Genomic DNA, 26,739 nt, shown 5'->3' on the forward strand with positions numbered 1-26,739 from the left:
CTAAAAATGCATCATAACAATATTATTTTTGCCATCTGACAATTTTTTAACATAATCTAGCTATAAAATAACATATGTAAAATTATGTATTTCAAGATGCTCCTGTAGAGAAACTTTCCATGTCAGATAGAGTTTCTTTACCCCTATACGGTAGATTCTATATGAATTACACAATTTTCATCAATTCAATAAATTCAAGTGTATATCATATTTATACCTATTTATTCACAAAGAAATGTCTATTCATTATTTCGCAACAAATCAACATATCCTTGTTCCAACTAAAACTATTAGCCGATTGACTCGTTATATTGCTTAAAAAAGGCATACTATCATTATGCCATGATTACGATAAAAGTTGCTTTTAAAAAGGCATGCTACCATAATGCCATAATTACGATAAAAGCCGCCATGATGCAAACGAAAATAATAAACCGTCACCGAAATGCAATTTACTCTAAATTTATCATATGGCCAAACAATAGCACAGATTCTATTTCATCTCCACATGATTCCCCTATAAAATTTCACTCTTCCAACAAAACAGAGCACAAAGCTTACAATTATATATTTGACTAGAGCATGGCTTAGGGTATTTGAATCCTTTTAAGAAACCTACTCCATATAACATATTTTACTTGAGTGTACCATCATGAGTGTAGTGCAAGCTAGCGAGGGTGGAACCCACAAAAACTGCCTAAGATATACCAAGTAAGAACACTGATCGGACATGTTAAGCTATTTAAAGATAGACTCAATTCATGATTTTTATAGCCTGCTGAATATAAGATCAAGAAATTTTAGGTCAAGGTTGTGAGGTGCCCAAAACCAACCCCTTCAATGCTGGCATTAAACTCTCCAGTTGCTCCCTTTTGCTCAAAATACGATCAGATGAACAGTCTTCTTCCTGCCATATTAGAAAAACAATGATAACATTTCTAAGCAACATATAACAAGATGTCTGCTTTTTTGTTTTCCACGTGCTGTTTGAGAGTGAATTATAAAATCTTGAGAACGAGCAGTGTCTAATCTGACAAGAACAGCATTAAATTAAAAATAATCAAAGCACACTAGCAACCAGATCATATGGCATTCTGTAAAAAGCATACACTAAAATTACAACAATCATTTTGTCAATTTCTTAGGTGTAGACCTAGCTTTCATTTATAAAGAGCAGTGCGTCTTACTTCCGCCAGACTATGGAAGCAGTGATGCCATTTTGTTTGACCTATAAACTGTAAAAACTTAAAGAGATTCATTCAATTCATCCAAATACCAAACTTGAAATTGTAAAGAGGATTAAGATTAGGGAATGGAAGCCATTTTATTTGACCTAAGGGAAGATAGTCTTATTGCAGTAAGACAGCCACTTTGAGGATATGGAAGGCATTAAAGTAAGGGAGGATAGTCTTGTTGAGTTTTAATTAACAAGAAGTCATCCTAACATTCTCTCCCAGGAAAGACTTATTAGATAACAAAAGCTTAAGAAAGCATATATTTCCTGAACAAATCCCCCATGTAATACCAGGAAGAACAAAAACACATTAGGAAACACTGAAACCAAATCATTGCATTAAATTTCTGATTGCAATATGAAAAAATCTCATCAAACCAATTATACCTTAAAAATTATAAAGTCCCTACCGAACACTGGAAACTTTTAACAGTAAATAATTATTTAGCATGAAAAATAATAATTTACCTCGCCAGTCCCAGCAGATATTAGAGCTAAAAGGCTCACTGTAGCGCTATGGTAATCCACTAAAATCTTGTGCGCCGACTTATCCAATTTATCCTGAAATATGACACAAAATGTGTAAAAGAATAACACTTACCAATCATGTTACGAGTACCGAAATAAGCTCACATTGTCATGTCTGAGTAGTCCTTCAATTTTTGAATAAAGTTTTTTTTTCATTTAAAAAAGGACAACTATAATCCTTGAAACGGGATCACTTTTTGACCAAGATCTAACCTTTCCCATACACAGCACAAGATAAGACACTGAAAGTAGAATCAGTTAATATTTAGGCTTTCCCACTTTACTGCATTGTCCCTCGCAGATCTCCTGCTTTACACTTTTTTCATATCTTAGAATAGATGAATCATGTATTGATCACGAAATACATGGGAGAATCATAAGCTTCATCTTTTTTGGTCAGAAATTATAAAGAATTTACTAATACTATGTTCGTCTGGGTTCTAAAAGTCAACATATTGAGAAAACTACCATCAATTTCTGGCTGTAGAACAGACCGAGATGGTCGTGCTGACAAAACATGTGAATCTGATCAAGAAACGTGCATCCAAATCATATCTCACAGCCTCACAGGTACACACTTCTGTACAGTTACTGTATTATTTCTAATTCAAACTAAAATGTGCTAATTTTAGAGTAATGAACAGTGCAGAACAAGCACGTCTTATCATCGCTTCAGTACGGAGACCACATGTAATTCACAAAATATCTAGTCCACCAGAATGTCAAGTTGCTTAAATATTCAAACAACTGTGCAGGCTGTAATGCATTTCCTAACACTATAGTAAAAACTGAAACTCTTTTTACAGCTTTACAACTTTCTCAAAGATGTTTTTATACTAACTGCTTATATGGAAAACAAGTAACAACTGTATGACTTGCTCTTCACAAACAAATCTCAGAGCTCATTAAAGATATAAAAGAATTAAAGACTTCTGAAGAGCTCTCATGATTTACCTTCAATCGACCCACAGCAACTGAAATGGCCCTCCCAGGAGCTTGAAGAGCTCTGCTATGAACCTAATAGAAAAAAAAAGAGATAAAAATTAGCTACTCCATCAGAGCAGGTAGCCAAGACAAGTAGTGTAAACGGGCAATTTTTTTTACCTGTATATAAATTAGAGACACAACTTTGGGCAGAAGAGCAACAGGATCAGTTTCAGCAGCTACTTGTGACATCAACTCCTTCATATATAATACAAGATATGAGAGAGTTTGCATATGAACACAAACTTATAATGTCTAATTCTTTTCTATCATCAAGATTGAGAGGATCCCTACAACATTCTCCACCTATTCTATATATCCTAGTTTATTCTTGTGCAATGCACGGATCATTTATTAATCTTTATTTAAATATTTATATTATATATTTTATCAATACTATTAATTTTAAAAAATCTATATATTATACAAACAGGTTAATGCTCTCCTAAGTACATGCTCACATAAGTTGGGTGAGATTTAAATACAAGGTCGACATTTTTGTAATTACAGAATTTGATCATATATTTACAACTATGACATTATAATGTACTACGTACTTAGGTATTTCTTTAAGTACGTACTTAGGTATTTCGTATACGACACGATAATACGACACGAAAACGACACGGAAATAATGGGTTTAGGTTGACATTTTTGGTACACGAACACGAAAGTACACAAACACAAAAGTACACGGATGAATTCAATGTCGGTTTTGGATTTACCCTTAAATACACGACATGAAAAGAAAGTACACGAAATAAATAAATAAATATATACATGTATCATAATTATATGAATACATATATCTTACAATAATATTTTACATATAATTTTTAGAAAAAATAGATACAAAATAGATTCAAATTTAAATTTCTCATTGACTTAAGTCTCGACTAGTAAAAACAAAATATTTAAATATAAATTATATTTATCTTTATTTTTATTATTAATTTTAAATTACACGAAACGTACACGAAATGAAGGTACACGAACATGAAAGAAAACGAATCCTTAACGGTTCGAATTTGGGTTAGGCATTCATGACACGAAACACGAAAGTACAAGACACGAAAGTACATGAAACGAACGAATTGCCAGCTCAAATTGCAAGTAGCGGGGGTGTCAGAGGGTCATAATTCTTCACCTCTTACAAACCTACGACTAAGGAAGCTCTTGAATATCAAGTCAAATAAGCCTTTTTATATTGCGACGGATTTTAAAAAATCTTAATTCGAAAAGTGAAGGTAACAAAACACTGAAGTGAACCCAACTTCTAACAGTTGGCAATAGCTGTCATAGTTTAACCATTGTAAACTACTTCAAAACGTTACATTCAGTTCAAGGAACCACATCCATGTCAAGTTTCTCTTGCAATTCAAATAAATAATTTAAACATACAAAATAATCAATAAAATCAAACATACTTTGCGGTAAGAATGAAGAAGAGTTCTTTCCAATTTCTTGTCAAGCTTCTTCAAAGATATGCCACTGCATTAATCAAAGAGAACATTACACTTATTTCATTAATATAAAGTATTCTCCATAAAAGCCGATGTGATCACGAATACAAGTCACACACCTCTCTTCTACCATAGCTCTGAGAGAAGCTAAAAAGTTTTCCACCCTCTGTCATACAAAAGCACCAAAATGTAAAGCCTTTACATACAAAATGGAAAGTTTATCCATTGTATATAAAACAAATATGACATGTACAACATTAGAAGACCTAATAGAATAATCATGATTATATGGACTTGTGTTGAAAGTGTTTGTTCTATTTAAAGGCAGAACATGTTCGGTTATCAGTAGAAAGATATTAAACATATCAGAGCCTTGAATTAGTAGAAAACGTGCAACGCTTAATGACACCTTCACAAAGAACAGAAATTGTTTTTAACGTGGAACAATATGAAAAAGGTACCAACAACAGAGCACTATGTAGAAAGGGAATGGCGGAAACGTGTCACATGTCTCAATTCATCAATATAGCAGAATGCTAACACAGAAAATGGGTCATCTAATGCTATATTGTCTTTTGTGTCATTGGCATTTCTTTTTCTGGGGAGGATTGGTGGTGATGTGAATAATTATTAGCTTTGACAAAAGAAATCACTTGCCTTCCCTTCTAGAGCTTCAAAGACTGCAAAAGCTTTAACAGAAAGAGATCCAGGCAAGCGTTTTGCCTAAACAAAAAAAAAAGAGAAAAGGGAATAAATAGCCTACAGAATATAGTAACTTCATGAGATTACAATATGAGAGGAAAAGTCATACAAGAGCAAGTCTTTCTGCAGAGCTAAATGAAACAGATTCAGGATTTTGAGATTCCTCAACCTCAACTCCATTTTTCAATTTATTGTGCATATCCTGTGATCAAAAGATTTTTACTTAGGCCCACACTCCATGGACAACACATCAAAATTTAGTTTAAGGGACTGAAAGGAAGTGTCTAGAGATGTACCAAGTTCAATAAGAGAGTGTCCACTATAGAGGTTGCTGTGCTTCTCAGCAAATGTCTATGTAAGAGAACCTGATCCATTACAAGAAACATTTCAGTCACATGCATTATCAACGAACACTAAATAAAATCAGTGTGTTAAATCCAGAAGCTTACTGAGGTTGACGGGTCATCTTCAAACAAGTCTAATGCCTTTTCGTACAACTGCATATTTAGTGAAGACTGCAGAAACCAGAAGTTAAAACATGAGAAATATTTATAATTTACTATTTACCAAGTAGCAGATAATTAATAGCCTAACATGAGTGTTGGGAAGGGACCCATTCAACAAGCAAAGACATATTTATTTCACATTTAAATATTTGAGACTGGTTCTTCTGAAATCCAGTATATTTTCTTATATGAAGATTTGAAAGAAGTCTAAATTTCAAACTTCACACAGAAGAAAGTACAATTCCTATGAGAAAATAATGAAGAAGTCTAAATTTCAAACTTCAAACAGAAAGAAAGTACAATTCCTCTGAGAAAATAATGAATATTAACCAATTCTTCTACCATACTCCTAACTGGCTATCTAATCTATAACTCCAATCCATGCTAGAAACTGCTTCAGATTATAATGATAATTTAATATTTTTATTTTTAATTTTATGTATTATATGCAAGTCATCTTTGCCAAGTATTTGCTGTTAAGAACATATGAATTAGTCTTTCATGTGTAAACTATGTGTTAAAGGATACATTAGAATAAATATTTCATATTAAACCCTGTTTGTACTTTGATGTTTCGATCACTTGAAAACTTTTTTGTGAAAGAAAAGAAAAGAAAGTTGAAGATGTGATTTCCTCAACTTGTTCCCAAAGGCTTTTTTGAGGAAGAAAAGAAAAGATATCTGAAGATTTGGAGAGAAAATCTTTGCATATTTATCTTCAAAATCTCCTTCCCGCTTTTGGAAAGATTTAGAGAGAAAATAAAATTACTCAGTTTCCATTCTTTTCTTTTTCCTTCTTGATTCTGGAACACAACGTTAAGAAATATCATTAAAAGACTGCATCCCAATTAAATTCCAACACACTCGAATACTTATGGCATAGGCTAATTTCTTGTCACACAATTATATACACATTAAACACTGGATCTGTCCATACCTCATCAAGTTTCTTTTGTAAATTGTCAAATAAGTGCTTCATTCTTTGTGCATTGTCCGTAAACATAGCCTTTCTTCTCTCTTGCCATGAATGAAGGAGCAACGGTCTCAGATGCTGTGCCAAAGATGAGAGAACTATTTCCTGATCACCAATTCCTACAAAGTAATATTTGTGTTTGTCAACTCTGGACAATAAGCAGCCTCATAGTTTAAGCAAAAACAGAAGGGAGATGTCGAGGGTTCGAACCTTGACAAAGACAAGGCGGTGTGTGTGTGTGTGTGTGTGTGTTTAACTAGCAAAAAAAGAAAACAATGCACCTTGCTCCTCAAATTCAGGTACCAGCTTGTTAATCCTCTCAATCAGCAACTTCTCTGGAAAAATATTGATGTTGCCTTCGTTCAATTTATCTGCATTTTTCTTTGCCCCTGGTTTCAAATCTGAAACTTGGGCAGCCGTCGCCTTGCCTTTTTTCTGGTTTCTCTTAGATTTATTAGGAACAGATTCTTGGTTATCTGGACTGTTTTCAACTGCTACAGTCTTTGCATTCCCTGAAGATTTTCCCCTTTTCTTCTTCGATCCTATCTCTGATGTGTGCTTGCTACTAACAATCTCAATACCTGTTTCATTTGATTCGGCGGGGTTACTGTTTAGACTCTTACAGTCTTTAGAATCAATTGAGGTGTCCAGACTGTCTGGAGCCTGTGTCCCAAATAGCGCTGAAAGGCCTGAAGTTTGTGATTCCTTGTCCAAGCTATCAAACAGATTCTGTCGAGAAGGCAAAAAAGCAATATCAACAAGAATCTAAAAATGTAATTAGAATTTAGAACTATTTATTCTTGAGCTGATATTCAATATTAATTCCAAGATATAGAACCACCTTCTAATTTGCAGTACAAAATGAGTATATAACATTAGAATTATAAAGATTGCAAACTAACTGAACTACGACTAAAATCATAAAGGAACCTATAATGATATGGAGATGAAGTCACATATATTAACAATTAGAGGGCCAAAATTCGAGAACTTACAGTAAATTTTGTAAATTATAGTCAATCTTTTTGGATATAAAACAGGCAATTGTATTGAGCATACCAAATTGAAGCATGTAGGGATCAATATTAATCATCGAATTTTAAGGTTTTAATTGAAAAATGTAACTTGTAGAGCTATGACTTCCTCTTCCTCAAATTTAAGAAATACAAGAAAATAAAATAGATACTTGATTACATCAGCACTCTGGACAGTATGGTGGTTAAGAACATGGAAACTATCATGTCAAAAGAAAAATCAACAACTTATCAGTCTGGTCTTATTTTACAGTCTTTTATTCATTAACTACATATATGACTAAACTGTTGGTTCAATAATCCCTGGGTGATCTGCCTTTATGCTAAATATTTAGGAAAGAAATTTAGATGGTTCTCCCACAAAATTAGAAATAAGTGATCTTCCAACAAACCCTTCTCCTAAAATTTAGGAACAACACAATGGTTCCAGAACATGAAAATTTTATTAGATATAAACAAGCAAATATAAATTATATAATCAGACCTTGTCCCAAGGATGGTAAAAGGATCTACCTTAACGAATCCATTGGTGACCACATATGAATCCCCAAATATGTGCACTTCATTCGACTGAACGGAAAACAAAAATATAACTTTCAAATCATATTTATTGTAAACATATTGAAAAGTGCATGATCAGAGACATAATAAAAAGAGAAATTGACAAAATCAAATTGATCGACAAAAGAACTACCTTAAGGGCCACCTGAATGGATGGGCAGAGAGACAATATCTTCAAAGCATCTTGAGAGGTAAAGGCTGCTGGCAAGACTGTAAGGCTGTCTATCCTGAAATTATTCGATAATTGTTTCTTCATACAATGATAAGAAGAATAGAAAATTAGGGAACTTTGCCGGGAAGATACTCATTCCTTCGAATGTAAATAGAGACAGAAGATATATTTGGATACTCATCCAGTTCTATCTTAAGCTATGTGTCTAACCCTTTCCACTAAAATAATGACAGGAACACAAAAGCCAATTGGCCAAGACCGCTCAGAAAACTGTTGTAATAAACAAATGCCAAGACTGCTCAAATCAGTTTTTCAATATGAAATGATCATAACTTACAAAAGAAGGCAACAAAATATCAAAATCATATGCGACAAGTACACCGGTTCCACTGAAAACTTGAAGCTTGCAAGAGGAAGTCAGACAAACCGACACAAATGTGAAGCAATGTTTCCAAGGACCTGATTAGTTAATTGATTTAATTTTGTTTTGTAGGAAATTATATGAAGGAAGTGGTACATGAAAACTAAAAAGAAGCTGAAACGAGTTAAGGAAAAGAAGTAGGGTTGACCCCAAAAACACAACAGGAACTAACAAAGAACCTGATGTAGGACAAGAAAGAAGGTAAACAGTATTGAAGAATAAGAAAATTGTGGAAGCCCTTGAAGTAAGAACATTGTCTTTTACTTTAGTTAAGTATCTTTAAAAATTTAATTTGAATTAGAAAAGTAGTTTAGTTATTTTATTATAGACAGGAGCTACTCTTTGCAATTCAACATGATAATTTCGGAAATATAAACACTTGTCTTTACTCACTTGCTGGTCAATTTCTTTAATATTATCATAATCCTAATGGACTAATCCACGAGCCTCCCCTGTCAGATCCTCACACCCTACCTAAAGAAAATCGATAGTCTGGTTTAATTGCATCCAACGCTAATAGATACACTTCCTACTACAAACTCTTTCAAAGTCCAAGGGAGAAGGTACAAGGGCCATCATAACTATTTGCAACAAAAAGAACATAAAGAGACTCTTAAGAGAAGAATTTGTAATAACTATGAGATAGGCACCAGTCAAATAAAAGCTATTTCTGAAACAAAACACTCTTACTTTTAAAACGTTCGTTGAACAATGAAATGACAGCTCAGTTTATTTTAGAAGACAACTCACATAGGTTCTACAACCATTAATACATTACATCTTGATAAAATGAGGTGAATGAGATCACTAACAACATTAAAATCATTCTTGCATAAATTACAAACTCTGAACCAAATTCACTATTCTGTCTACCGTTTCTCCCAGTGCCTAGAACTGCCTACAGCTCTCAAATTAATTACAAGTTATCGGGTCTTTATAAATATTATGGAACATATTTATTTTCACCAGATTTGCATACAATTCTGAATATCTAACACGTGCATTTCACTGCAGGTGGATGCTATGACTGATTGTTCCCAAGAGTTTGGTTCTTCTTGATCCACTTTTCATGCCAAAAGCTGGCTTTCAGAGTGTGGGAAGATCTGGCCTCTGGAAGAGTTGAACAACTAACACAACCCAAACAGCCTTTAATAATATAAGAAATTTTATTTCATTGAGCTAACATGTAACACGAGTTCACACTACTACATTACATGTTTAAGCCAATATTTTGGTATCTGAATCGTAAATCTAAAGACCGTGATTAAATGAGAAGTTCATCAAGATTCTCCTTGGTCTCCTAATAGATGCTAGTATGCAGTAAACTCTACAAATATCAGCATTGAAATATCATTATAAATAACAAAATGAATTAGGGAATTTACCAGCTACCACGTTCTATTGCATCCTCTACGGAAGCATCCAAGATATCAATCATTGATGAGTGAACGAATATCGTCACTAGAGGTATACCGACAGGATATCGGGCCTAAATTGGTAAACATTTCCTTAATTTAATTAGAAAAAAGTAGAAAATTCAATAAATTAGAACTCACTTCCTTAGACTATGGCAGGAACACATCGCATCCATACATCAGAACATTAGAATACCTGCAGAAACTGTATGGCCGACGGAATTCCCAACTTATTTAGAGCTTCATAGCTAATAAAAGAATTCTGCACCACAAATGAGAACAGATAAAGAATGAGGAGCTTCATCATATGGAATATGGATTATGAAATTTAAGTCTCAATGCAAATGTACATATATACCTATAACGTATAACATATAGCATACATATATATCAGTTATATCACATATATACTACATAACTGAAGGTTAAGGTCAAAAAGAGTTGCAAGATTCCATACAGATGTATCATTCCTATATTTCCTCCATCTTAAAAACAAATATGTAGATACTATACAATTGTTTATTTTACAGCTTTGATAATTAGCATGACCTTGAAAGTGTAAACAAAGATCGAGCCTATTTGCCTGTTAAATTATTTCCAACTACAGTCCAAGTTGTAATCACCTTGGTTATGAGTACTATCAGCAAATAGTTAAGATATTTAATCTTTTGTTGGTCATCTTAAAAAAATCATTAAAGAAGATGCACACTGATTAAAAAAAACATAAAATGCAAGAAAAAATGAGTAACACGGTCATGTAGAGAGGCAAGTACAGTGCCTATTTTACAATACAGACAGCAATTAGCATAGATCTGCACTATGCAGCGCATGAGTCTTAAGATAGCCGATAGAATATATCTGTCCACTGTTTTCATTAGACTGACAATTGACAAATTGTCAAAATACATTTTGAACTTCACATACTTTTATGTAACGAAAGTCATAAACTAAATCCCCAACCTTGCCTACCTAACCATGTACTACTGCATATTAGAATATATTACTTCGGGAAAGACTTTTATCTGATTGCAACAACGAACGAGCAAGAACAAAAGAAAAATCAACTGCCTATCTATACTAAATGTCTTTCAGGACTATGACTACACATCAGGATTCTAATTTGGAAATTAAATATGTATACTTTTCATAGTACCAGTAAGCTATAAAACTAAACAAACCTCCTTCAAAAAAGTGCTTGGAATATTTTATTCTTTTGAAAATTGAACTAGTTTCGAATTTAAACAAAACGGTAAACCTTTTTATTTTTCCAACAGAGACAATCAACATTTAATATTCAATAAATAGCATGTAATCTTGATTTGACTCAGGAAAAGACTTCACTACTGAAACAGTTGAAAAGTCTGAGGACACGTCAACAATTCCGTTACTGAAAACCAAAGACTCTTTAAACAGTCAACCACTTTCTTGTAGAATATAGAGAACATTTCCCTTATACAAAATTTTAATACAGTTTAACCATAATCCTGGAACAAATATCAACAAACCACTGGACATGTGATAGTTTGGTCTTGCTAAAAACCTTATACCTGATTTTAGAAAAAGAAAATGAAGAAAGACAGTGTTTATTCTGCAGGCATGATATCTGATCTTCCACATAGCAAAGACCTTATACCAGGTAAACTACAGTACAAAATGTGCTTATTTTTCTATTTGAACGATGGGATTTGTGTTTCACTGTATCATATCTAATATGTAACCCCTGCTCCCTTAAAATGAACCACTCTTTGCCAAATTTGAACCTATATGCTGCTTAATTTACCATTTAACTTATATATACTGGTTTAGGACAAGGAAATTCAAGACGAAAAACCTGATTTCTTCTGCTTAAAATTATACAGAATAGTAGAAAACAGAGCGGACAAGTAGACCGTTAAAAAATCACCTGATTTTAAAATCATATTCCAACAAGAAAAGTTCCTGCAGTGTACATGATTGATTCTTGGACAATAGGACAGTTATACATGTAAATTTATATAATTTTTCAATCATTTGAATAGATCTAAATGAAACCAATGATTCCTACCTGTGAGAAGAAAGCATCTACAGAGTCTTTTTGAGCAGTTGCAAAGACCTGTGATTTAAAAGCACACATTAAACCTCATAACTGAAAAGTAAAATTAACTTCATGTTACATTACAGAAAAAAAATCGAGTCACATACTGTGGGTGTCCAGTGAACTCCTGCTCGAACTGATCCAAGAATCTCGCCTTCCTTCACCAATGCATTAAACAGTGACTGAAAAAAAGACCCGTCAACAGCTATGCCACTAGCTCCATCCATCTCTTGCAGCAGAAGCTGCAATGAGCTCCACAAAGCTGACAAATTCATTGGAACAGTAACGCCCCTCGCAGCACCGCGCACCATAGCATTAACACGGGTAACATATGCAGGAGTATACAATTGCCCACCTTCAAGTCTACCTTTTACCTAAATATTTGACAGTATACACTAAAGTAAACAATAAACGTATGTATATATTTGTAGACTACACTAATCATCTCAGTGGCATTGTATATTATGTATAAGAAAAAAGTGCCTTCTTATAGTAACTTTAAAGGTAAAACAACGTGAACATTAGTCATATTACAGCTACAACAGGCTCTATTAAATTATATTAACTGTTACTGAACTGGATAATAATCATCTTCTGATACATCATACGTTAGATACCAAATACTATACTCACTACTCAGTAACTGAATGTCAGAAATTATAAATAAATAAACCCGATAACGAGCCTCTTAAATAACAAGTTCAACTTAAATAAAAAAATTCAATTGCTAAATTTGGAAATAGTCCAAAAAATACCAACATTTTCATCTCCCAACTACTAATTCAAAAAAACATTTAAATTAACAGAAAACCGAACAAAATAACAAATAAATGTAAAATCATAAAATAGAATGAAAAATCTGTTAAATTCACAGCATATATAAGAAAACGACAAACAAGCATAAGATCATAATTACCAAATCTCCGAGTCGAGGCTCCAAAACAGTAACAAGCAACTCAGAACCAACTTGATACTGAGCAGCAAGTTCCGCCAACGCAATTTGACTACACTCTTGTAACCGCTCATTAATTTCCTCCGCAACAGTGTCCCAGTAAAAACTCGTTATAATCTCACCATTAATTAACATTAGCAATGAATCATTCGAAACAATACGTTGAGCTTGCTTTTCAACATGATACAAATCAACTCCAGTAATATCAGCTAAATCGATCAACGATACTCGCCCACGTTGCTTTATCTCAACCTCAATTTCATGCCTCAATTGTTCCTAACCATACACAAAACATAAATAAAATTTGTTAAACACTAAATAAAATTTAAAGTTATAAATATAAACAGTCCACGTCATGTTATCGATATCATCCATTTTCTGAGATTTTAACCTCAACTTTGTGCGTCAATTGTTCCTATTACATAAAAGACAAAATATAAATAAAATACGTTCCACACTAAACTAAATTCAAATTTATTAATATAACGTCCACGTCATGTTATCCGGATTAATAATTTATCTAGTACTATCAGTTTATCGAGATTTCAACCTTGACTTCATGCCTAAAATGTTCCTATGACATAAAAATTCATAATATAAATATAATTGTTTCCACACTAAACTAAATTCAAAGTTATAAATAAAAAGCCCACGTCATGTTATCGATATTATTTTTATTTATTAAGATTTCAACCTCAATCGCTCCTATCGCATAAAAACACACAATCTATTCGTTCCGCGCTAAACTACAAGTTATTAATATAACAGTCCACGTCAAGTTATCGAGATTCTTAATTTATCTAGTATCACATTATCGAGATTTCAACCTCAATTTCATGCCTCAAATGTCCCTATCACATAAAAAATGCATAACATAAATATAATTCTTTCCACACTAAACTAAATTCAAATTTATAAAATAAAAAGTCGTCCTGTTATCAAGATTATTAAATTATTGAGATTATTAATTTATCGAGATTTCAACCTCAGTACCTCAATTGTTCCTATATCACATAAAAACACAATATACAAATAAATTCAATACATACTAAACTAAATTCAAAGTAAGAAATAAAACAGTCCAAGTTACATTATCGAGATCATTAATTTATCAATTACTAATTTATCGAGAGTTCAACCTCAATTGTTCCTATCACATAAAAACACACTATACAAATAAAATGCAATATATACTGAACTAAATTCAAAGTTGTAAATAAAACAGTCCACGTCATATTATCGAGATTATTCATTAACGAGATTACTAATTTGTCAGAAATTATTAATTTATCCAGATTATTCATTTATCCAAAAGGAGGAGAGAGGGAGGAGGGAGAGTACGGGAGTGATGTATTCTTTGCCAGAGACGGTGTGGAGTAGATCGAAATCGATGATATGAAGTTGTTGAAGCTTTTGAACTAATTCGACGACGTTTCGATCAGATAAACGTACACTTGATTTAGCTTGTTGTGCAAATTCGAATTGTTTTTGTAGTTCTAATAATTCAGCATCCATTGTATGAGAAAAGATGGTAAATTATATGTGAAATGAAGATGTAGTCAGAGTGGGATTTATGTATGTGTTTTTTGGGAGAGCAAATGAGGATGCTACTCACTGCTCAGTTTAGGAGCGATCAAGTAATCGCCGGTGTCAATTTGGGTCTTCCTTTTATTTGTTGGGCTTTGTGTTGTGTTAGGACCATTTATGAGTTGACATGTCCATTAAGGAAAAGGCCCATTAGAGCAAGTCCAACAGCTCCCATAAACTTGCTCTTAAATTCAAATATAAGAACTTGCTCTTCACTTCAAATATAAGAAATATGACAAAAAAATGCGCTCCAACAGTGTCGTAGTGATTCCTTATATCACTAAGACAACTCTCTCATCCCTTATCTTTAAGGAACCACAAGTCATCCCTTATTTCATTTTTATCAATAAAAAAATTGATTTTTGTCTCTTCTTCTTAGTTCTTTTCTCTCTCTTACTTTCATATCTCATTCAAATTTATTATTATCATAATAATAAGGAATGAAGATAAGGATCATTGTTGGAGTTTAAATTCAAAATCATGTCTTAAATCACTAAGAATTAATATTTTATAATATTTATAAGGAACTCATTAAGAGACTGTTGGACTTGCTCTTATAGTCTCTATAAATAGGGAAAGACTCCTGCACTAAAAGAGGTCGGAAAATATATCTAGATTGTAGGTACAAGAGTAGCGTTAGAAGGAGAGGACCTACCTCAACAAACCAATGGAAGAAGACAGTCCACTCCATCAACATCAAAAGGAAGTGTCAACGAAAATGATCGAGGCTCAAGTCTCGACCACCAAAAATGTCAAGAGCGTAGAGAAAAAAGTAGATCTGAAAAAGAATACAACAATACAGCATCAGACCCTACTGTTTGACCAGGTAGATGCCATTTCCATCGAAAGGCCAACTCAATCGGATCCTATCAGTAGGAAAAAATGACCTAAGGGCCGTGAAATAGGGTACTGGTGGAAGCTTCCACATGGCAGAAAGTTCTATCCAGTGATATGCGATTACATAAGAAACAACGAAGTAAAAGCAGTAGTAAGGAGAAAAGGAGGGAGATCACGTGATAGTTTCTGAATAGTAGGACGAGGAACTTCAGCTACTAGAAAAGGAGTGTAAGCTGTTAACTGAAAAAATCAGACGCAAAAAAAGAGATCATGCACCTACATCGCGAGTTTTCAGAAGTATCAGAAGATTGTGAGTCATTTAAATATCAAACAGAAGAGTGCGACTCTACTTAGCTCCCATCAAAGCAATCAACCTTCTCTGAATACGATGAGTCAGCAGTCTCATCCCACTCGAAGGGAAGATAAGGGAAAACGAGGGTGTTAGATATATTTGATAATGTCATGGCTAATATGTTTTATGTTTAGCTTTCAGATCTTACGTGAACAGGATAAATCAGTATTTAACTGTTGATCAGTACTTATACTGGAAGTCATGACTTAAGGATATCAGTACTTATATTATCAGGAGATAATCATCAGAAGATAGATATCAGAACTTAAGTGCTGAAGGACAATCAGATAAGGACAGTAGCTGATTAAAGGAAAGAAGATCGAGATAAACATAAGAAGAGATATGCATGAAGAAGGAATTCCGTGAAGAATGGAATACTTAGAAGAAAAGATATCCGATTGATATATTTTAGGAAGCAGAATTATATTCTATATCGATTAGCGATTATCTTGTAACTGTGTAGTATATAAACACAGACATAGGGTTTACACTATATGTGTTATCATTATTAGAAAAGATTATTCATTATAACCCTTGCAGCTCTCGTGATATTTGTTCATCACTGAGAGGTAACAGTTCCATACTGTAACAGAGTTTATTGTTTCAATAAAGTTTGTTTTCTGTTACTTAAGTTCTTAAAGTTCGATTTGAGTGTACTATACACTGTATTCACCCCCTCTAGAGTGTGTGTGTGTGTGACCTAACAATTGGTATCAGAGCCTATCTGTTAACTTACATACAGTTAAAGATCCAAACACAATCATGTCGGACACAGAAACTCCAACTAAGCCTACCACAACTGAGGAACCACCAAAGACACAAATTCAGAGTCGGTATGAGACCATCAGAGTCCCCATACTGAGACCATCTGAATATCCCATATGAAAGGTAAGGATGACCATGTTCCTGGAAGCAACAGATCCAGAATACCTGGATAGAATCAAGGAAGGTCCTCACAAACCAACCAAACTCGCTGTTGCAGTTGCAGGTGAAGCAGCAAAGACCGTACCAAAGGAGAAGAGTGATTATACTGCTGAGGACATAGCATCAATTGCTAAGGATGCTAAGGTACGACACTTACTGCATAGTGCCATTGATAATGTAATGTCAAACAGGGTAATCAACTGCAAGACTGCTAAGGAGATATGGGATGCTCTGGAAACAAGGTGTCAGGGAACTGACACAATTAAGAAGAACAGGAAGACAATACTCACTCAAGAGTATGAACACTTTGACTCAAAGACTAATGAGTCATTGAATGATTTATATGATAGATTTGTCAAACTTTTGAATGATTTGTCATTGGTTGATAAAGAGTATGATCTTGAAGATTCAAACCTTAAGTTCCTGTTAGCTCTTCCTGAATGCTGGGATTTGAAGGCAACGACAATAAGAGACAACTACAATCTTGATGAAACAACTCTTGACGAAATCTATGGAATGCTCAAGACTCATGAGCTGGAGATGGAACAAAGAAGCAAGAGGAAAGGAGGAAAGTCAAGGACAGTTGCTCTTAAGGCTGAAGAAGAATTCCCCAAAGCAGCTTCCTCAAAGAAAGACAAGGGTAAAGCTCTTTTCATAAAGTCTGATACTGAGTCATCAAGTTCTGAGAGTGATGATGACTCAGATTCTGAAAGCTTGCCTGAGACTGATGCTGATGAGGAGATGATGAAGCTGTGTGCTCTTATGGTGAAAGGAATCACAAAGATTGCATACAGGAAGTTCAGGAAGGGAAAGAAGTTTTCCAGGAAAAGCATAAGTTCTGATAAGAAGAATTTCAGAAGATCTGAAGGCAGAGGAGGAAAGTCTGACAGAGGAGATTACACCAATGTTAAATGCTATAACTGTGGTGAGAAAGGCCACATATCTCCTGACTGCAAGAAGGTAAAGGATGACAGAGGCAAGGCTCTTGTTACAAAGCAGAAAAGCTGGACAGACACCTCAGACTCTGAAAGTGAGGAGAACTATGCATTGATGGCAAATGCTGATAAAGAAAGTGCTGAGAGCAGTTCTGAAGCTGCTGAAACAAAGGTACCTCAGACTACTTATGCTTTTCATACTGATGATATTAATGAGTTGAGAAGATATCTTAAAACCATGTTTGTTAGCTATAGAGACCAAACTTTAACATGTGAAAGATTAACTTCTGAAAATCTTGCATTTAAGAAATGGAATGATTTCTTAGAAAAAGAGTTAGTCATGTTCCATCAAACTCAGAAGGATAGAGATGATGCTTTTTATGTTAGGAATGAAGTGCTAAAATTAAATGAATCTCTAAAAACTGAGTTAGAAAAGGAAAGAGAGATTATCAGGACTTGGACTAACTCTGGCAAAACAACTCAAAATTTGCTAAGTAGTGGAAACTGGAAAGAGGGCTTAGGTTATGGAGAAGATAAGAATGATAAAGGAACTGAAGAAATTAAGCCTGTTGTTAATCAAAAGCCAAAGTTTAAACCTGTTAAGTTTGTAACTGTAAAGTCTGAAAATAAGAAATCAGAAGTTAAAGAGGAATTAATTTCTGACAAACTAAAACAGGAAAAGACAGCTGAAGTGAACATAGGCTTAATGACAAAGAAGCAGCTTAAGCATAAGCTGAAAGATGTCAAGAATGCAAACAAGGTAAAATCACCTAGGAAAAATAGGAATGGAAAGGAAGGTGTGAATAAAAGTAATGATTATAAATCTGTTCCTGATGCTCCTAGGAAAACATGTCATAACTGTGGAAGTTCTAACCATCAGGCTTCTTTTTGCAGGAAGAATAAGAATATTAACTCCTTACCTTCAAAATCAGGAGTTAAGAGTCAGTCTGTTAGATACAAACCACAAAATCCTTGTTTTCATTGTGGTAGTTTATGGCATTCCATTTATATTTGTAAGGAATATCATAGTTTGTACTATGATTATTATCAAATAAAACCTTCTTTGAAGAAAGTTTCCATTGTTCCTTCTAGTGTAAATTCTGATTCAAAGTCTGATAGTGTAAGTTCTGATAAGAAAAATGTTAACATAAACTCTGATGCTAAATCCGCTGCAAATGTTAACAAACTTAATAAGGCCAAAGGATCCAAGCAAGTCTGGGTCCTTAAAACTAATAATTAGTGGTCTTTGTGATTGCAGGGCAACAGGAAAAATATTCTAGTTCTGGACAGTGGATGTTCAGGACATATGACTGGAAATAAGGCCCTGCTATCAGACTTTGTGGAGAAAGCTGGCCCAAGTGTTTCTTATGGAGATGGCAATATTGGAAAAACATTGGGATATGACAATATCAATCTTGGAAATGTCATAATTAAACAAGTAGCTCTGGTCTCAGGACTTAAACACAACCTACTGAGTATAAGTCAAATCTGTGACAGAGGTTATCATGTTGATTTCTTTGAAGAACATTGTGAAATTGTGAGTAAATCTAAAGGCAAAGTTGTTCTGAAAGGATACAGACGTGGTAACATTTATGAAGCTAAGCTTTCAACAAGTACTGATGGCTCTGCAATCTGTCTGTTAAGTAGAGCATCAATTGAAGAAAGCTGGAATTGGCATAAGAAACTCTCTCATTTAAATTTCAACAATATAAATGAACTAGTCAAGAAAGATCTTGTGAGAGGATTGCCAAACACAGTATTTGCTCCTGATGGTCTTTGTGATTCATGTTAGAAAGCCAAACAAAGAAAATCTTCATTCAAGAGCAAGACTGAATCATCAATTCTTGAGCCTTATCATCTTATACATGTTGATCTATTTGGTCCAGTAAATGTCATGTCTATTGCAAAGAAAAAGTATGCGTTGGTCATAGTGGATGAGTTCACCAGATACACATGGGTGTATTTCTTGCACACAAAAAGTGAAACTGCATCTATCTTGCTTGATCATGTCAAACAGCTGGATAAAATGGTCAAAGATTCTGTGAAAATTTTAAGGAGTGATAATGGCACTGAGTTCAAGAATTTGATAATGGAAGAGTTCTGCAAAAGCCATGGAATAAAGCAGGAATTTTCTGCTCCTGGAACTCCACAGCAAAATGGAGTTGTTGAAAGGAAGAATAGAACTCTCATTGAAGCTGCACGTACAATGCTTGAAGAAGCAAAGCTTCCAACCTATTTCTGGGCTGAAGCTGTGCAGACTGCTTATTTTACTCAAAATGCAACATTCATTAACAAGCATGGAAAAACACCATATGAGATGGTGAAGAAAAAGAAGCCAAATCTGAAATATTTTCATGTATTTGGATGCAAGTGTTTTGTTCTCAAGACTCATCCTGAACAGCTATCAAAGTTTAATCTAAAAGCTGATGAATGAATCTTTGTTGGATATCCACTTTCCACAAAAGCCTTCAGAGTCTATAATTTGAGAACAAAAGTGGTCATGGAATCTATCAATGTCTCTTTTGATGACAAGAAGATCACTGGTCTTAAAGATTTCATTGACCATGATCAGCTGAGATTTGAAAATGAAGACTCATATTCTAATACTGAAAATCCTGACAGTCTAAGTCCTGATACTGCAAACTCTGATGGATTAAACTCGGATGTTATTGAAACTGTGGTGACTACGTTAAAGGAAGATGCACCTATGCAGGGGGAACATACTCAAGATCCTACCACATCTCAAGAAACATCCGAACATGCATCTGGCTCTTCAAGTTCTGATTCGTCAAGTTCTGATAAGCCAGGTTCTGATAGTGCTGAAAATCTAAATACTGAAGAATCCAACTCAGAGAGCATAGTTTCAGGGGGAGCATCAGAAAATGAAAATGAAGATAGCATGGATCATGGGGGAGCATCCAGTTCTAGAGAAAACCTTCCATCTGCAAGGAAGTGGACAAAATCACATACACCTGATTTGATAATTGGAAATCCTGATGCAGGTGTCAGAACTAGAACAGGTACTTCAAATGAGTGTCTTTACAATTCTTTTCTCTCTCAGACTGAGCCAAAGAAAGTGGAAGAAGCTCTTCAAGATGCTGATTGGGTGCAAGCAATGCAGGAAGAGTTGAATGAATTTGAAAGAAACAAAGTCTGGACCCTAGTACCAAGACCAAAGAATAGATCTGTTGTTGGTACAAAGTGGGTATTCAGAAACAACACTGACAGTGATGGCATAATTACAAGGAATAAGGCAAGGCTGGTTGCAAAAGGATATTCTCAACAGGAGGGAATTGATTATGATGAAACATTTGCACCAGTTGCTAGGTTAGAAGCCATAAGGATATTTTTGGCTTATGCTGCTCACAAAAAGTTTACTGTCTTTCAAATGGATGTGAAAAGTGCTTTTCTCAATGGAGAATTGGAGGAAGAGGTATATGTTGAACAATCTCCAGGTTTTGTAGATACCAAACATCCAGATTATGTCTACAGACTTGACAAAGCACTTTATGGACTTAAGCAAGCTCCTAGAGCATGGTATGAGACTTTAGCTCAGTTTCTTCTGGAAAGTGGATTCAACAGAGGGACAATAGACAAAACACTGTTCTACCTCAACCATGGAAAGGACTTACTTCTGGTCCAGATTTATGTTGATGATATCATTTTTGGATCTACAAATGACAAACTTTGCAAGAAGTTTGCCAAACTAATGCAGTCAAGATATCAGATGAGTATGATGGGGGAACTTAGCTATTTTCTGGGCCTTCAAGTCAAGCAGAATGAGGAAGGCACTTTTATTTGTCAAACCAAGTACACTAGAAACTTGCTAAAGAAATTTGGAATGCAAGATTGTTCAAGTGCATCCACTCCAATGGCCACTGCAACAAAACTGGATAAGGATACCGGTAAATCAGTAGATATTACTGACTACAGAGGTATGATTGGCTCTCTACTCTATCTAACTGCTAGTAGACCTGATATCATGTATGCTACCTGTCTTTGTGCAAGATTTCAAGCAGATCCAAGAGAACCTCACTTAACAGCTGTAAAAAGAATCTTTAAGTATCTTAAAGGAACAGCTGCTCTGGGATTATGGTATCCTAGAGAATCAGATTTTAAACTAATAGGTTACTCAGATGCAGATTTTGCAGGTTGCAAAATTGACAGGAAAAGCACAAGTGGAAGCTGCCAATTTCTTGGAGGCAGATTGGTTTCTTGGTACAGCAAGAAACAAAAGTCAATTTCCACATCAACTGCAGAAGCAGAGTATATTGCTGCAGGAAGCTGTTGTGCACAGATTCTTTGGATGAAGAATCAGTTACTGGATTATGGGTTAACATATTTCAAAATCCCTATTTACTGTGATAATCAAAGTGCTATTGCTATGACAGGTAATCCAGTTCAACACTCAATGACAAAGCACATCAGCATCAGGTACTACTTCATCAGGGAACATGTGGATGAAGGTACAGTGGAATTGCATTTTGTTCCCACAGATCAACAATTGGCAGATATCTTCACAAAACCATTATGTGAAGCTACTTTTACAAGATTGGTAAATGAACTTGGAATGGTTTCAGGTTCTTTCTCTAAATCTGCTTAGACTTGTTCTATGTTATCAGACTTTATGCTCAGTATTTACAGAATTAATCTCATTGTATATTCTGTGCTTAATTGATAAATGTCTTTAAGTACTGACTGTTGTCTGATATATGTTTCTAAACTCTGATAAGTGATATGTTTGCTCTAGTACCTATTCAATCCTATGAGGATAACTGTGCTAGATAACTGACCTAGTAGTCTTCAATAAACAAATGATTCCATGTAAGAAGTAATTATTTCGGTGGAAATCTTATGACACTAGCAAATTCTGATAATTGAGCTTACTTAAGTTTACTTTGTATATCTTATTACTAAGTCACAAATTAGAATAATGCTACTCATCTGTTAAGTTCTGATACTAGTAAAACTGCTGAATGTACTAAGTGCTGATAAACCTCACTTATCAAAAGAAAAAGCAAAAAGATCAAAGAATAAAATCAGGTACTCCTTTGAGATCTAGAGTAAAAATATGGACGGGATGATCCAAGTGCATTGCTGGTATTAAGTAAATATGCATTAGAAAAGCAAAATATTTTCTTGGTGACTTTTCACACTCTATGATTACTGGAGAAATACTCTGAAAATAGCATAAATTCTGATAAACAGTCGTGACTCACTTACACTGAGAAGCCACTGTAAAATAGAATTGCAAAAGATGCATAAAATTAGCACAAAACAGTTGAGATGGACTCAAGCATGAACTCATTCATCAGTAGGTTTCAGGACAATGACAGATCTTTAGCAAAATTTTAGTTATGCCTTATTTCTAAGATGTACTGAAGTGAATAAGACTTTACTCTTTGTCTGTTTTTAGCTTCATGCACACACTAATCACTCCATCTGAATGATGAAAATTTCTGTGGTGGTCTATGTTATTTTAGATAAACAATCATGGTGTCATTATTGCACAAATTCTGAGGACAAGTTCTAAGTTACACATTCTGATGATTAAGTTCTGACGTCCATAACTCAGAACTTGTATGAGTATTTACTAAGATGGGCATTCCTTTTTCGAGTTAAGAAATTATGTTCTGATGACTGTTAAGTTCTGGTATAGGTCTAAGTTCTGATTTCTCAGTCTAATCCTTTACTTGGCTTATCTGTGAATAAAATTTGATAACAGTCTCAGTTCAAACTAGAATATGTTGAAGTGGAAGATTAGGATTAATGGTATTTGTCCTTGAACAGTCCACTGTTTCTTGTGTCTTGTGCGGTCTAGACCATGATTCCTTTTTCCAATGACTATTATTCTTTTTCAAAGTCTAGGGAGACGAGGTAGAATTAATTCTACCTGTCAGCATTAAATATCTTTGCGTCTCTTGGCATTCTCTTGCCTATATAAGCAACCACTTCACATCAGTCTTTCCATCACATTCTTCTCACACACTTATCCTCCTTCTTTTGTCAAAAACACAATGGTTCGATATAACATGTTTTTGAACAACCAAACCTTCACTATGGAGCTAAGTTGTGCCGAATGGCAGCAGGAGTGGCATGTAACAGCCATTCCTGAGGAGATCTGGGATTCTGTCCCACAGGAGGTGCTGACTCACCTTCTATTCTTCTATATGGATTACCATCGCCATCTGGAGCGATTGGAGGAGGAAAGGCGGGAAGCTATCCGTCAGCAAGAGCGAATCATAGGACTCGCCATCTTGTTCGTCGAAGATAGGAAGAGGAAGATGACTTAATCTTGTCTTCTTCCTGTTCTTCTTCATCCTCAGCTTTGTCAGGCTTCTTAACTAGGACTAAAGCTGTTGATGTTAGGATTAGGAGCTTAGGGAAAATCTTGTATAAGTACTGATGTAATTTCCATTTCATAAATGTATTGTCTTGATATATTAATGAAAGTTGTTTTTACTTCAAGATTTTGTCTCTGAGTTATTTCATCTTGTGTTGATAAATCCTGATTGATGTTCTGATGACCATATATATTGTGTTTCTTATTAAGTTCTGATTCATTTTCAGCACTTACTCATCTAAATTATCTTGGTCATTTTCATGTGATGTATTTTCAGAATATCAATGATGCAGTGAAAAATAATTCAATCAGTACTAATGGTTTAAATTTTGAATTAAAACTGTTTCTCTTGATTAATGGAATGGTTTTTCCTTGAAACAAGGCAACTGGGTAAGTAATGATTCCTATTTTCTCGAGCCCAGTAACTGACCGTTATTACTGCATGTCTGACAGGTGTCCAACGGTAACATTTTTTTTCAGAGTATAAGTACAACAGAGAGAAGATTTCTTTAATCTTTTATTTTCTTTATACTTTATCTCTCTCCTTACTTTTACTCTCTTTCTCCTTCTTTCTCACGTTGGTTTTTCATACAGACATTACCTCAAACACCTAACAGGCATACTTGAATCTCAATATTTTTCACATGGCACCAAAGGATTTAATCATTGATGGAGCAAAGTTTGTTCCAAACAACTATGCTGCAATTCTTAATCATGCTGAAGCTCCATCTGAATTGCACTTTGTGCAAGATCTTCTTGCACATAGTGAGGTTGGGTACGCCTTAACTCAGCCTGAATTATTTTCAAGTCAACAAGTTCTGAGATTCTGGAGGACTGGAGTTTTTGATGATGGTGGTAACCGTGGAACTCCCAGTATTATCTTCCAAGTGGGTGATTCATCCTTTGTAGTCACTCCTGGTACAGTACGCAGGGCTTTACATCTTCCAGAAGATTGTACTTTCTCAATTCCAGAGGACTCAGTCCTTCGGGAGTTCATGGCTGAATTGGGATATGAAAAGAGTTTGACGAAACTTGGACAGTTGAAACGGGCTAATATCAGAAGAGAATGGAGTTTCTTCTTTGATTGCATCACCAAAGCTTTTGGGAATAAATGTTCAAATTTTGATGCTATCCCAATTCTGAGTAAGCACATAGGGTATGCTATTATCCATCAAACTCATTTTGATTTTGCAACTGGAATAATTGGTTTTATTGGGGATATGATGACAGAGGATCGAGATGTTGTTTATTTTGCTAGATTCTGTCAACTTATTTACACTTACTGTACTGATGAACCTCATTTAGTCAGCACTCAAACCCCACCTTTTCAGGTTGCAAAATGATACTTTAATGACCTGGTAAATGCTGATACTAAGAAGAAAATGGTTAGACCATTACAGATTCCTAAGTCTGTAAAACAGATCCTGGTAAATGCTGATCCTAATACTTATAGATCTGTTTACTATGATGTCCAACCACCTCCAACCACCCAAAATCCATCAACCTCAGTACCTACCTCTCATTCTACTCAACCTACCCTCAGAACTTATCTCAAATCCTATCTCTCCACTTCACAGACTGTTCAACCTTCTTCTTCAGCACCTACTGTGAAGCCTACATCCTCTAAGCCAAAGAGAACAAAGACTGTTCCTCAAACACCTCAAAAGAGGAGGAGAATTACTTTGAGAGATGAATCAGATTCTGAGGAACAGATTCCTTCTTCAGAACCTGTGGTGAATGAAGCTGAGAAAGCAACTTCTCAGAAGGATTCTGAAATTAGGGGTTCTAGGCTTCTCAAGAGGCTTAGACGTATGATAGTTCCTGAAACTCCCAAGGAATCCAAATCAACAAGGAAGTACAAGAAACAGAGGGCACAAAGGCCAGTTTCAGATGATGAGGAGGAAGCAGCTAAGGAAGGGGATCAGGAATCTCTGATCTCACAAGACAGGGAATTTGCTCCAGTCACTTCTTCTCCATCAACTCCATCTATGGAAGCTGTATCTGACAAGGCTAACTCACCATCTGTGTCTCTTGTTGATCCAGGCACAAGTGCTGAAATTGATATTCAGAACCTGCTTGTGCCTGAAATACTTTTCTTAGAAGCTCCAACAGCAACTAATCCTTCCACAACACCTGTTACTGATGCTGTTCAAACTCCAGAGTTATCAACAACACCTTCTCTGCATCAAGATGCTGATGATCAGATTTTAGGTGAGCATCAGGATATGGCTGTTGATCAGAACTTAGTATCCGATCAGCAATTAGAGGATGCTGAAGCCTCCATTGCTACTCACACTGTTGTCTTATCAGAAGATACTGATTCTTTAAGTTCTGATGCTGCCAATGTTGGAGATACTGGTGAAGCTGCTCCAACTGTCGATGCTGATGAAGCAGGTCCTTCAGGACATACTCCTCCACCGACTCTTCCTAAGTCTGAACTGGTAAAGGAGTTTGTTATCAGGGATACACCAGTGCCTTGGAGTGAAACTCCTGCAGGTCAGGAGTGGACTAAGGAATGGAACTCAGTTTCATGTGTTCCAAATGCTTTACATATTGCTGAGCACTTGACTAAAGCTGATGAAATGTTAAATTCTGATGATTTTAAAACCCAGCTTAGAGTCACTGCATTGAGTACTAAACATCTACAAGGTCTTCATTCAACTACTCATGCAGAGCTACACAAGATTCAGGATAACTTTATCAAACAGGAACAAGTTTGGAAAATTGATAAGAAAAAGTTCTT

At 34.9% G+C, this 26,739-nt stretch overlaps 1 protein-coding gene across 1 annotated transcript; it reads right to left on the reverse strand.

The window, feature by feature from the left end:
* Positions 1-423: 423 nt before the first annotated feature.
* LOC141689920 (E3 UFM1-protein ligase 1 homolog) lies at positions 424-14,687 on the reverse strand. Its single transcript, XM_074494444.1, has 20 exons — positions 14,360-14,687; positions 12,983-13,294; positions 12,174-12,440; positions 12,037-12,084; positions 10,189-10,254; positions 9,963-10,066; positions 8,118-8,211; positions 7,937-7,993; positions 6,671-7,118; positions 6,354-6,508; positions 5,361-5,426; positions 5,208-5,276; positions 5,021-5,113; positions 4,867-4,932; positions 4,329-4,375; positions 4,174-4,237; positions 2,867-2,944; positions 2,717-2,779; positions 1,703-1,795; positions 424-907 (listed from the first exon to the last, which is right to left on the reverse strand). Exons 1-20 carry the CDS (start codon positions 14,531-14,533, stop codon positions 806-808), a joined length of 2,466 nt encoding a protein of 821 aa, XP_074350545.1. The 5' UTR covers positions 14,534-14,687; the 3' UTR covers positions 424-805.
* Between the last annotated feature and the right edge of the window lie 12,052 nt (positions 14,688-26,739).

Source organism: Apium graveolens, chromosome 10 (genome assembly GCF_009905375.1).
Source record: "Apium graveolens cultivar Ventura chromosome 10, ASM990537v1, whole genome shotgun sequence".
Lineage (NCBI taxonomy): Eukaryota > Viridiplantae > Streptophyta > Magnoliopsida > Apiales > Apiaceae > Apium > Apium graveolens.